General features: G+C 40.3%; 4 protein-coding genes across 6 annotated transcripts in view; 1 reads left to right on the forward strand and 3 right to left on the reverse strand.

Annotated features, from left to right (window-relative positions):
- LOC133836237 (RYamide receptor) overlaps positions 1 to 12,659 on the reverse strand; it is a 70,737-nt gene that overhangs the window by 57,002 nt on the left and 1,076 nt on the right. The gene's annotated exons all lie outside the window — the stretch shown is intronic.
- On the forward strand, positions 76 to 2,306 carry LOC133836505 (uncharacterized). The gene is made up of 4 exons (XM_062267031.1): positions 76 to 180; positions 237 to 525; positions 584 to 1,749; positions 1,841 to 2,306. The coding sequence occupies exons 1-4, from the start codon at positions 141 to 143 to the stop codon at positions 2,242 to 2,244; spliced, it is 1,899 nt and encodes a 632-aa protein (XP_062123015.1). The 5' UTR covers positions 76 to 140; the 3' UTR covers positions 2,245 to 2,306.
- On the reverse strand, positions 3,054 to 6,107 carry LOC133836504 (kielin/chordin-like protein). Its single transcript, XM_062267030.1, has one exon. The coding sequence runs from the start codon at positions 5,552 to 5,554 to the stop codon at positions 3,107 to 3,109; it is 2,448 nt and encodes an 815-aa protein (XP_062123014.1). The 5' UTR covers positions 5,555 to 6,107; the 3' UTR covers positions 3,054 to 3,106.
- On the reverse strand, positions 5,606 to 7,214 carry LOC133836707 (multiple epidermal growth factor-like domains protein 10). The gene is made up of 3 exons (XM_062267297.1): positions 7,172 to 7,214; positions 5,687 to 7,108; positions 5,606 to 5,619 (listed from the first exon to the last, which is right to left on the reverse strand). The coding sequence occupies exons 1-3, from the start codon at positions 7,206 to 7,208 to the stop codon at positions 5,606 to 5,608; spliced, it is 1,473 nt and encodes a 490-aa protein (XP_062123281.1). The 5' UTR covers positions 7,209 to 7,214.

Below are 12,659 nucleotides of genomic sequence, written 5' to 3' on the forward strand. Positions count from 1 at the left end.
TTAGGGACGCATAGACCATTTTAACGGACCATAATCTTATCGTCCCGATTAGTTTTATACCCCTGACCAAGCTAAATAATTCGTATATATTGAAGTGGCAGCTACTTGCGTTCCACATTTGTAAATTTCCTATAGCAGACATGACAATGTGGCTGCTTCTAACTTTTTGCGTGTTGGCTGGTAAGAACTTTGTACTTTGTGTGATTTCATTTCATCATAAATCAGCATATTTACAGGTTCAGTCAGCTCAATGTCCATTGGCGACAGAGCAGGTCGCATCAATGGAGTCAATGGTTGGTATGTGCCCAGCGTGGATGGCGGTCTTAAATGGATGAGCATGCAGGATGCAAATCAACAGCTGGCTGCATATGAAACTCTTAATGATCTGGAAATCGTTGAACGTATTTCCCTGAATGCTGTTACGTTTTATTTGTACACGCTAAATAATCCCAACGATGGTCAAGTGATTAAAGCCAGCAAAGACTCAATTGATTCCTCAAACTTTAATCCCGAGTTTCCTACGAGGTAAGGAATTGTTGTAAAAATCTATAAAAGTGTAATAAGCGTAGAAAATCCTTTCTAGGATTACCATACACGGCTGGAATTCGAACTACAAAGATGGCGTCAATACTGGAGTGCGTGCAGCTTGGTTCCGTTCAGGCAACTACAATATGATTGCTGTGGATTGGTCCCGTGGACGTTCCCTGGAGTATGCCTCATCGGTAGCAGCTGCCGCATCGGCTGGTGGCAAAGTTTCCACCCTAATTGACTATTTAGTCAAACAGTACGGCATGTCCCTGGATACACTAGAGATTGTGGGCTTCAGTCTGGGTGCCCATGTGGCAGGACACGCCGCCAAGCAGGTTACCACGGGCACTGTGCAGAAAGTGGTGGGTCTAGATCCTGCCATGCCTCTGATGAGCTACGATAAGCCAGCGAAGCGCTTGTCCAGCAACGATGCCTACTACGTGGAGACCATTCAGACAAATGGCGGCACTTTAGGCTACACCAGGCCTATTGGCCGCGCTGTCTTCTATCCGAATGGCGGCAAATCGCAGCCTGGTTGTGGCCTTGATCTGACTGGCAGTTGTTCGCACACACGTGCCGTCTCATACTACGTAGAAGCGCTGACAATTGACAACTATCTCAGCATCAGTTGTCCATCGTACGAGTATGCCAACAAGAAGGATTGTGGCAGCACCTACAGCTCGATTCGCATGGGCTCTGCGCAGAATGATTTTATTGCCGTCGGTGAGTTCTATGTCCCCGTAAATAAGGAATCACCTTTTGGTTACGGAGAGGTGGATGGCGATGACTCCACAACAAAGGCTCCTGAGGAACCAACAACTACGGATCCCGAAAACGAAACTGAAGCAGACACAACTACTGCGCCAGAAGATGGAGAAACAACTGCGTCTCCTAGTAGTGACTCGACTACGACGACTACCGAAGCAGCTGAAACATCAACTTCGTCCAGCGCAACCACTGAAGATGAAACTGAAGCGGACACAACAACGATTGCCCCTGAAGGTGGAGAAACAACTGCGTCCCCTCCTAATGACTCCACTACCGAAGGAACTGAGGCACCAACTCCAACCAGTGCACCTACCACAATTGTGACTGAAGATGGTGAAACAACAGTGTCACCTGGTAATGACTCAACTACCGAAGGAACTGAAACATCGACTTCGTCCAGCGCAACCACTGAAGATGAAACTGAGGCGGACACAACAACGATTGCCCCTGAGGGTGGAGAAACAACTGCGTCCCTCCTAATGACTCCACTACCGAACTGAGACATCAACTCCAACCAGTGCACCTACCACAATTGTGACTGAAGATGGTGAAACAACAGTGTCACCTGGTAATGACTCAACTACCGAAGGAACTGAAACATCGACTTCGTCCAGCGCAACCACTGAAGATGAAACTGAGGCGGACACAACAACGATTGCCCCTGAGGGTGGAGAAACAACTGCGTCCCCTCCTAATGACTCCACTACCGAAGAAACTGACACATCAACTCCAACCAGTGCACCTACCACAATTGTGACTGAAGATGGTGAAACAACAGTGTCACCTGGTAATGACTCAACTACTTCGACTACCGAAGGAATTGAAACACCAGCAACGCCCAGCCCACCCTCAGAGGATGATAAGGAAAAAGGCAATATTACGAACATTTATATCCTGAATTTAATATTCGTCAATGCCAATGTCAACACGAAGCCCGAGTTGAATTAAGCTCCACGGCGAGTGTCAAGGGAAGCGAAAGGCTTTTCCAATAAACTTCAAATGAAATCGAACTTCTGGTCTTAATTGCAGGATGTAGGCTTTGATGTGAAACGTCGTAACAGGAGCAATGTGAACACGCCCCAAGTTTTGTTATCTGTTCTCATTTAATGCGGCTGAACGTAGGCAAACTTTAATTACGAGACTTTCGATGTAATCGAAAGCACTTTGATGTATTTTATTGCAAGCGAAATGGCGGCAACATTGGGGGAAACTTGATGTTGCACTGCGGGAATACTCTTAATTAAGAGCAGACTTAATCTGAGGGTCAACAACGGCATTGACATCGACATGCGTTGCAAAATTGTGTGTAGAGCACACATCACGTATACGTACTGTTTTCATGGTTACTCGGTCAGTTTGAGCACGATGTCCTTGTGTCAGCTTCTCATTAGTAACGAACACAGCTGATTTAGTGCTCATCTTCTTTGGTAATTCCTTTTAAGTAAAGACTCAGTTGCTAACCAAAAAGTTGGCAATGGTAACAGTTAGTAACAGCTATCCAATTAAGCAGGCACAAATGTTATAATTTTGATACCGCATTAAAACAAAGTTAAATAGCCGCAGCTGCCCCAAAAAGCTACGGCATCAAAAACTTTGCCTTAAGCCGCATCGAGCATTTGATGCACAGTGTTAACGCCTCTCTCTCTATTTTCGGCCCTCTCTCTTGCCACCGTTATCTACTTCCTTTGCTGATGTAACTCAATTAGCATAAAAAGTATTAACATTTCGATTATATTATTATATAATAACAAAATGCATTGCAGGCAAACTTAATTATCTAGTATTTTATTTCTGTATTTTGTTAGTCTAGCTAAGAAATGTACACACCATTCTCATCGATAATGCATCCCTTTATACTGCTCTCAAAGTAACTTCCTTCTGGGCATTTTTGCTCAACAAAATCCCCGTTGATACACTCAAAATACCACGTAGTATCATCTAGGTCTTCCTTCCTCTCGCCTTCTTCACAAATCTCCGATTTAGATATACAAACGTTATCATAGTCGATCTCGCAGCTCTTTAAAGCTGCATCAAAATAACTGCCATAGGCACAAAGTTGACTTACCCTTTCCCCATCGATGCACTGCAAGTATCCAGCACATTCTTCAGGATCTGATTCAATCTCATCTTCTATGCAGGCTTCAACAAGATTTCTTGAAGAACAAATGCCATTCTCATCAATAATACACGTTTTCCATGAAGAATCAAAGTAGCTCCCACTCGTGCAGTTTGCTTCAGAAAAGCTACCGTCTTTGCATATTAAATAGCCACAAAGATCATCTGGATTCTCCTCGGTATCACCATCTCGACATTCTTCTGGGATCGCAGAACAAATACCGTTCTCATCAATAAGACAAACCTTTATGCTGCTATTGAAGTAACTTCCACTGGTACAATTCAATTCCTCAAGGTTGCCATTAATACATATTAAATACCCGCATAAATCATCAGGATTCTCCTCAATCTCGCCTTCCGTACATTTCAATGAGCATATTCCATTCTCATCGATGAGACAAATCTTCAAAGAGGAGTTAAAGTAGGTTCCGCTGGTGCAGTTCACTTCTTTAAGGCTGCCATCCACACATTGTAAGTATCCACAAGGATCATCAGGATTCTCCTCAATCTCGCCTTCCGTACATTTCAATGAGCATATTCCATTCTCATCGATGAGACAAATATTCAATGAAGAGTTAAAATAGGTTCCGCTGGTGCAGTTCACTTCTTCAAGGCTGCCGTCCGCACATTGTAAGTATCCACAAGGATCATCAGGATTCTCCTCAATCTCTCCTTCCGTACATTTCGTTGAGCATATTCCATTCTCATCGATGAGACAAATATTCAATGAAGAGTTAAAATAGGTTCCGCTGGTGCAGTTCACTTCTTCAAGGCTGCCATCCACACATTGTAAGTATCCACAAGGATCATCAGGATTCTCCTCTATCTCTCCTTCCGTACATTTCGTTGAGCATATTCCATTCTCATCGATGAGACAAATATTCAATGAAGAGTTAAAATAGGTTCCGCTGGTGCAGTTCACTTCCTCAAGGCTGCCATCCACACATTGTAAGTATCCACAAGGATCATCAGGATTCTCCTCAATCTCTCCTTCCGTACATTTCAATGAGCATATTCCATTCTCATCGATGAGACAAATATTCAATGAAGAGTTAAAGTAGGTTCCGCTGGTGCAGTTCACTTCTTCAAGGCTGCCGTCCGCACATTGTAAGTATCCACAAGGATCATCAGGATTCTCCTCTATCTCTCCATCCGTACATTTCAATGAGCATATTCCATTCTCATCGATGAGACAAATATTCAATGAAGAGTTAAAGTAGGTTCCGCTGGTGCAGTTCACTTCCTCAAGGCTGCCATCCACACATTGTAAGTATCCACAAGGATCATCAGGATTCTCCTCTATCTCTCCTTCCGTACATTTCAATGAGCATATTCCATTCTCATCGATGAGACAAATATTCAATGAAGAGTTAAAGTAGGTTCCGCTGGTGCAGTTCACTTCCTCAAGGCTGCCATCCACACATTGTAAGTATCCACAAGGATCATCAGGATTCTCCTCAATCTCTCCTTCCGTACATTTCAATGAGCATATTCCATTCTCATCGATGAGACAAATATTCAATGAAGAGTTAAAGTAGGTTCCACTGGTGCAGTTCACTTCCTCAAGGCTGCCATCCACACATTGTAAGTATCCACAAGGATCATCAGGATTCTCCTCAATCTCTCCTTCCGTACATTTCGTTGAGCATATTCCATTCTCATCGATGAGACAAATATTCAATGAAGAGTTAAAGTAGGTTCCGCTGGTGCAGTTCACTTCTTTAAGGCTGCCGTCCGCACATTGTAAGTATCCACAAGGATCATCAGGATTCTCCTCTATCTCTCCTTCCGTACATTTCGTTGAGCATATTCCATTCTCATCGATGAGACAAATATTCAATGAAGAGTTAAAGTAGGTTCCACTGGTGCAGTTCACTTCCTTAAGGCTGCCATCCACACATTGTAAGTATCCACAAGGATCATCAGGATTCTCCTCAATCTCTCCTTCCGTACATTTCGTTGTGCATATTCCATTCTCATCGATGAGACAAATATTCAATGAAGAGTTAAAATAGGTTCCGCTGGTGCAGTTCACTTCTTTAAGGCTGCCATCCGCACATTGTAAGTATCCACAAGGATCATCAGGATTCTCCTCTATCTCTCCTTCTATACATTTCTCATCGATCGCATATTCCATTCTCATCGATGAGACAAATATTCAATGAAGAGTTAAAGTAGGTTCCGCTGGTGCAGTTCACTTCCTCAAGGCTGCCATCCACACATTGTAAGTATCCACAAGGATCATCAGGATTCTCCTCAATCTCTCCTTCAGTACATTTCTCATCGATTGCAGAGCATATTCCATTCTCATCAATGAGGCAAATATTCAATGAAGAGTTAAAGTAGGTTCCGCTTGTGCAGTTCAATTCCTCAAGGCTGCCATCCACACATTGTAAGTATCCACAAGGATCATCAGGATTCTCCTCAATCTCTCCTTCTGTACATTTCTCATCGATTGCAGAGCATATTCCATTCTCATCAATGAGGCAAATATTCAATGAAGAGTTAAAGTAGGTTCCGCTGGTGCAGTTCACTTCCTCAAGGCTGCCATCCACACATTGTAAGTATCCACAAGGATCATCAGGATTCTCCTCAATCTCTCCTTCAGTACATTTCTCATCGATTGCAGAGCATATTCCATTCTCATCAATGAGGCAAATATTCAATGAAGAGTTAAAATAGGTTCCGCTGGTGCAGTTCAATTCCTCAAGGCTGCCATCCACACATTGTAAGTATCCACAAGGATCATCATGATTCTCCTCAATCTGTCCTTCTGTACATTTCTCATCGATTCCAGAGCATATTCCATTCTCATCAATGAGGCAAATATTCAATGAAGAGTTAAAGTAGGTTCCGCTGGTGCAGTTCAATTCCTTAAGGCTGCCATCCACACATTGTAAGTATCCACAAGGATCATCATGATTCTCCTCAATCTGTCCTTCTGTACATTTCTCATCGATTGCAGAGCATATTCCATTCTCATCAATGAGGCAAATATTCAATGAAGAGTTAAAGTAGGTTCCGCTCGTGCAGTTCACTTCCTCAAGGCTGCCATCCACACATTGTAAGTATACACAAGGATCATCAGGATTCTCCTCAATCTCTCCTTCAGTACATTTCTCATCGATTGCAGAGCATATTCCATTCTCATCAATGAGGCAAATATTCAATGAAGAGTTAAAGTAGGTTCCACTGGTGCAATCCACATCTTCAAGACTTCCATTGACGCACTTTAAGTATCCACAAGGATCTTCAGGGTTCTCCTCAATCTCCCCTTCTATACATTCATTATCGATAGCAGAGCATATACCATTCTCATCGATGATACACGTCATTAAAGTCGAATTAAAGTAGCTTCCACTTGTGCAATTAACTGCTGTTATACTTCCATTTAAACATTTCAAATAGCCGCAGGAGTTAAAAGGGTTCACCTCGAGTTCTCCTTCCGTACAATTAACTGTAGCTGGTGTACAGATGCCATCCACATCTATCACGCATACATCCCAAGAGGAATCAAAGTAGCTACCACTGCTACATTTCTCTTTAATAATTGCACCGTCCAAACATTGGAAATAACTAGCACAATCGTCGGGGTCAGGACTTACAACGCCTTCACCGCAGACCTTTAGATTGGCAGCTTCGGTCTTCAAAATTAACAATGGAGGCACAAGGCAAAGCACGAGAAACAGATGAAACGCTATTCAATGCAAAAAAAAACTTCAGGATAATTTTCTTTTGTTTCATCTTTTCTCTTGCTCACCATAGTAGTAAATTATCCAAATATGCTGCGGCGTCATTTTCCTTGGTTTAAAAACTTAACTGAGCTCCGCACAAGTTGCAAGCTTCTTTTATACCCTCTAAAACTATTAGAATAATGAGTTTCTCCCACTTCTGTTACAATGATAAGACAATGTTGGAATTTCTCTTATCGTAGTTGTTCGAAAGTTACATGTGTCCTGTTAAACACTACTAAGGCAAACAAAACGTATAACGTTTTGGTTTTTTTGTTAAAAAATCGGAAATGATACAATCTTGAGCAAACAGGAACATGGCAACGGTGATTCACTTTAGAAAAGTCTCCACATTTTTAAAAAGTGAGAATAATAAGCAAATCTAAAAAAAGAACAAATGTTTCCTTTAAGGGATGCAACAATTTGGCAACCTTAAAAGCAAATGAAAAATGGCAATGCCAAATGGAATTCAACAGATTTAATCGCTCAAAGGTGAAACGTAAGGTGAATACATATTATGAACATGACGGTCTTGTATGATGACTTTGGTGTTTTTCGTTTGTAAAATATTTATGCAGGCTCAAGAAATACAAGGCCTCTTACAGCTGAGACTGAAGTGTGTGAAATGTCAGAAATTCACATCGAGTGATTTGCATATTTCCTTGTTTCAATTTTTCACTTAGCCAAAGTCTTACTCAAAGTCTGCAAATGCTTTACACTCGCATTGTTTTATATTGACCACATAGTCACACCTTATTCTTACTAACTTGCCACGTCTCTGGACTATCAATAATACAAGGCATTGGTCATAAGAATGTGCTTGACTAAGAGTCACCCTAGAGTCAGAATTGAAGAGTTATCTGAACACAAAAGGTAAGAATATATTTAGCAGTTGATGGGGAATTAATATACTTGTGCTCAAACCCTTTTCACAAATATGTCATACCTCTTTAAATGTGTTTTTAGTGACTGCAGGGTATGTGAAATTAACATGCCTAACGGCACCGTTGGGCATTTTTTTTTTTCTCTGAAAAGGTCAGACAACTTAACGACCTTAAGGCGTTCAATGCAAAGGCAACGTAGAAATGGAAGAAGCAACGGTTCTGCCGCTGAATTTGTTGTAGGAGGACGGTCGAACGGTTGAGAGCTCATTATTCACATTGGGTGAATAAAAGCAACGCGTGTTGTAGACGGAAGTGCCAGCGGCTTATTTAAAATCCCTAAGCCTATCCAAGATGACGCGGCGTTGAGGACAACGACATCGTTGTTATTATTGTCCATGCTAATTTATCAAAACATATCACAGCTGAACGATTTTAGTTTCTAATTCCAATTCTAGGTCATGTTCATGATGTTTTGTCTATTGCCAACTGTGTCAAGTTTAGTCTCAAATGTGCGGACATTTCTCTCGTTGGTAATAAATACTAATGCTGTTTGTGTCGACTTTCAAAAGGAAATTGTTTCGCAACTAATTTCGAAAGCTACTCTATATTGAGTGCCGAGAGTTGAGTGTTGTTCTTGGATTCCCCCGTTAGAAGGACGTGGATGTGTGGCCAGTCAACTAATGAGGGTCACAGCAGGGTTCCATCACAAGTGTGTCACATTGGCGATTGTCCTGTGATCCCAAATGACTTGTTCAACTGTCAAAAGGTTTACAAACTCATATAAAGGACACCGCATTCCATCGATGTAAAGAACGCTGGCCAGCAAATGAAATTGCCAGCTGCTGAGGACGCATTTAGCTTAAATGGATTGTAATGGCTGAGCAGGTAACAACACTTCGAATACGAATCTAGATTTGTATCCCAATGCCTGACTAAACTTTAAGCCAATACATATGAAATGTTTTCCGAATCTCCCAATAAAAAAGCAGCCCCAGTTCACTCGTGGCTGAATCTCAATGAAAACTGGGCTAATAAAAAAAAAACTACTTATGGTTTTCAAAAGATCCTGCGAAGCATAAAAATGGTTCATCACAACCTTTAGCTAAGACGCGTAAAATTCACATAAAACTCGAAATGTATTTGAATTAATTTATGATTATATTTTATATTTTATTATATAGTTTTCGGTCAGAAACCGTTCTGGACAGCCAGCCATGTCAGTCAAGTGTGCACATATGAATAAGTTGTCTCGTAGATGGACGCGTGTGTGGCATGCCTCACTGCACTTTAGTATGTAAATATTTATGGTTTTTTAGCCAAAATGAAAAATGTGAAAAAAAAGAAAAGGAAAAATTGCCCGAACATCTTAACTTGCCAGCGTAACATTTTTCGTTTTATGTTTTATGGCGAATAACACAAAAAAAATAAACAAGCGAAATTGTTATCAGACATAGAAGTACAAATATCATACGGTACTCTCCCTCTCTCTCTCTCTCTCCCTCTTTCTCTCGTATGAATATAAATCTGCTATTCCTGTATGAAAACGCGACTAACCTAAGGCGACTAAAGCAAAATCCAAGTGAGCTACGCTTGACTCACAAATACTCCTTAATCTTTACTGAAATATCAGTATGATGTAACTTTAATATTCCCGTTTTGACATGCAAGATGTGCTGGGCATAAAAACACAAAAGTACAGAGCAACATTGTTACATTACGCATACGCCGTGTGTTTTCACAGAGTTCGGCTGCAATATACCAAATGTATACCAAATCTAATCACATTTGTGAAATGTTCAAGTAAATATTGCCCCAGAGGATGACCACAAAATAAGTAAAAAGAAATAATGTGGAAATGGCAATAAGCATGCGAAATAAGTTGTTGAGCGAAAGATTAGTATCGCAAAATGCAAAAAAACTTTGGCACTGTGTTTTTTGAGGAAAGCAAACAAAGCCGCAATAAGCAACTGAGTAAAGAGTAAACTTTGTCATGGAATTTTTAATATAGCTCAAAAAGTTGTGTCGTCTTTTTTCTTGTTTTTTGACTCTTGCTCTGTCGCTCATCGCCCAATATTCATCACCACAGTCCACAGTTGCAACTCACGGGGGCGTCTTTTATCGCCTAGCCTTTCCTGCATCCTGCAGCTTGTGTTTTAGATTACCTTCAAAGCTGCTCAAACTATGCAAACCAACGGAATTTCAAATTTTTCATTTACCCTGTCAGTTGGATCTTAATTTAGTTCATTTTTTCGTCTTTGCATTTGAGAATATTGGATTTTATAAACAACGCTAGGGGGTTTTTTTCGTATTTTTTGGCCAAAGTTTGCGAACTATTTGAAAGTTCTTTTCTTTGCAGGTGTCTACTCGTAGCATGTGATGTTCTCGTATATAAACAAATTCAATTTGTTGCTGTCATAGTTTCTCTCTGCGCTATCTCTCTGTTGTTGTTACATTCTGTTAAGTGCTTTGAGTAAAAGGCAAACAAAAAAACAAAATACAAAAAAAAAGAAACCAAAACTAACATGATGTGAGGCATCAACCAAAAGAAACAGCAACAAGAACAAACTAAATGATTTTTTGCCAAGATTACTTTGCCCGTAACATTCTTGTTTAGTTGAGGTCTTGTGTGTGAGCTTCGAAATCAAAACAAATTGCCAAAAAGCGTAAATATAATATTTCGTATATCCTCGGTCATGGAATTTCAATGAGCTCTGCTTATAAATGAAAATTTCACAGAATCCATTTATTTATTACACATGCCATAAGCTGCGACATTGAATTAATATGCATATTATTTATTTTCGCTCTGCAAATATGATAACTAATTCGGCTTTAAATTGGATTGTATTTTTTTAGACTATTGTTCACAAAAACTGCACCATACATCATTAGATAAAAATAGCTATCAAAACAAACTCGTTTATTTTTGTATACACGACTTTTAATCTCTGATCTGGCCATAAAAAGTTTAAATTCAGAATTTAAATTTGTACTACATGATATTTAAAAACAATATGCAATAAAAAAAATGCTTACTAAAGCGAACTGTCAATTGGCAATGCGATTTCCGCACTAGACAATCGAATGAATTGTCACGTCCTGTCCAGAGAAACTATTAACACGTTGTAAACGCTGGTGTTGCCACCCAAAAAGAGCGTTAACTCTCCATTCAATTTATCTGAATGTGGAAACTCGAATGCGAATAAGCGAATATTGAATACGGGAAGCCGGAAATGTAATCCATAAAATTTATGATTGAGTGTTTTATTGATTAAAATTTAATGAAGGCAACGACTGATCCTTAAACATTATAAATAATGGAAGTCATAAGGTTGCAACTGAAATCCATTTGATGCCATTCCATGCATTTACAGAAATATGAAAGCAACAAACAAAAGACGCGAAGCCGTAAAATCTGAGAAAACCAGATGAACGCCCTCATGACACGCATTGACATTAAAACCGTACATAAACCCGGCGAGCGTTTGGGGCAACGAACAACAAACAGCAACCAGCAACACAACAAGAACAGCAGCAACAACAACCAGCAACTGTAAACACTGAACATTACTGGCAAACAAAGGAAATAGCACAACGGGCTCTTAAACCCCGGCCGGCGACCATTTAAAGCCCCCCGAAAAGCCAAAAGGCATTGCCTGTCTTTAGGCGCGGCTCAGCATGAAATGCCTTTGGCATTTAAGCCAACTGGCTTCAACGGTTAATTGCTGATAAAATATGCGCTCACCTGCAACAGCTATAGCAACAGTAACAACAACAGTTGTAGCAGCGGCAAAGCAAACATATGTGTGTAGTTAGGCCCAAAATGGCAGCTAAACAATTGCCTCGATGGCGGCACACTTTCATCGTGCCTTCCACCCGCCCCTGCCTTGCCTTGTCGTATGCTCATAATTTATAATTAACTAACTTCTCGCTGCGTTGCCAGATGTGAAACAACGTAGCATAAAATCAGGCAGTTGCCCATTGCATATAATATTCACAGAATATTTTTTGAATATAGGAGAACTGCAGCACAACGGTACGTATACGTAATATTTTGTCGTAGCTACTTCCTGCTGTCTCGCATTTCCTCACTATTCACGTGCAACAATTCCTGTAAATTGTGCAAAGCACAATTGTCAGTCGACTGTTTGATTCACAATTTATCTGGGGGATTCACTTAAATTGCGACAATCAATAAATTTGCGTAAGTTGAACACATAAATTGAAGCAAATCAACTCAATTTGCTTTCACTCTGCAGACATCGAATTAGCAATTTACAAATCGTAAAAAGTAAAATTTATTTTGATATTAAGCAAAGAGTTATGCAAAAAGTGTGATTGTTTGAAAGTGAATCAAATTTAGTAGGCGAATTGATCAAATCGAAAACAAAGGAAATGCCACAAATGCGTTTTGACACATGAGTGTAAGTGCTAAACTGACAAGGGTCGACCACAAAAAAAAATGGTGTGTGAGGTAATTCCCTTGGGAAGACACTAACTTATTAATCGGTGGCATTAAAGTAGGTGACTGGCACGTGCTTGGTTAACAACTGACAGCTGACATGACGACACCCCAAAAAATAAAAAGATGTCAGAGTGGAAATTCAAATTTACTTCCTTTGTTACTCAATCA

This window comes from Drosophila sulfurigaster, chromosome 2R (genome assembly GCF_023558435.1).
Source record: "Drosophila sulfurigaster albostrigata strain 15112-1811.04 chromosome 2R, ASM2355843v2, whole genome shotgun sequence".
In the NCBI taxonomy this organism is placed as follows: Eukaryota; Metazoa; Arthropoda; class Insecta; order Diptera; family Drosophilidae; genus Drosophila; species Drosophila sulfurigaster.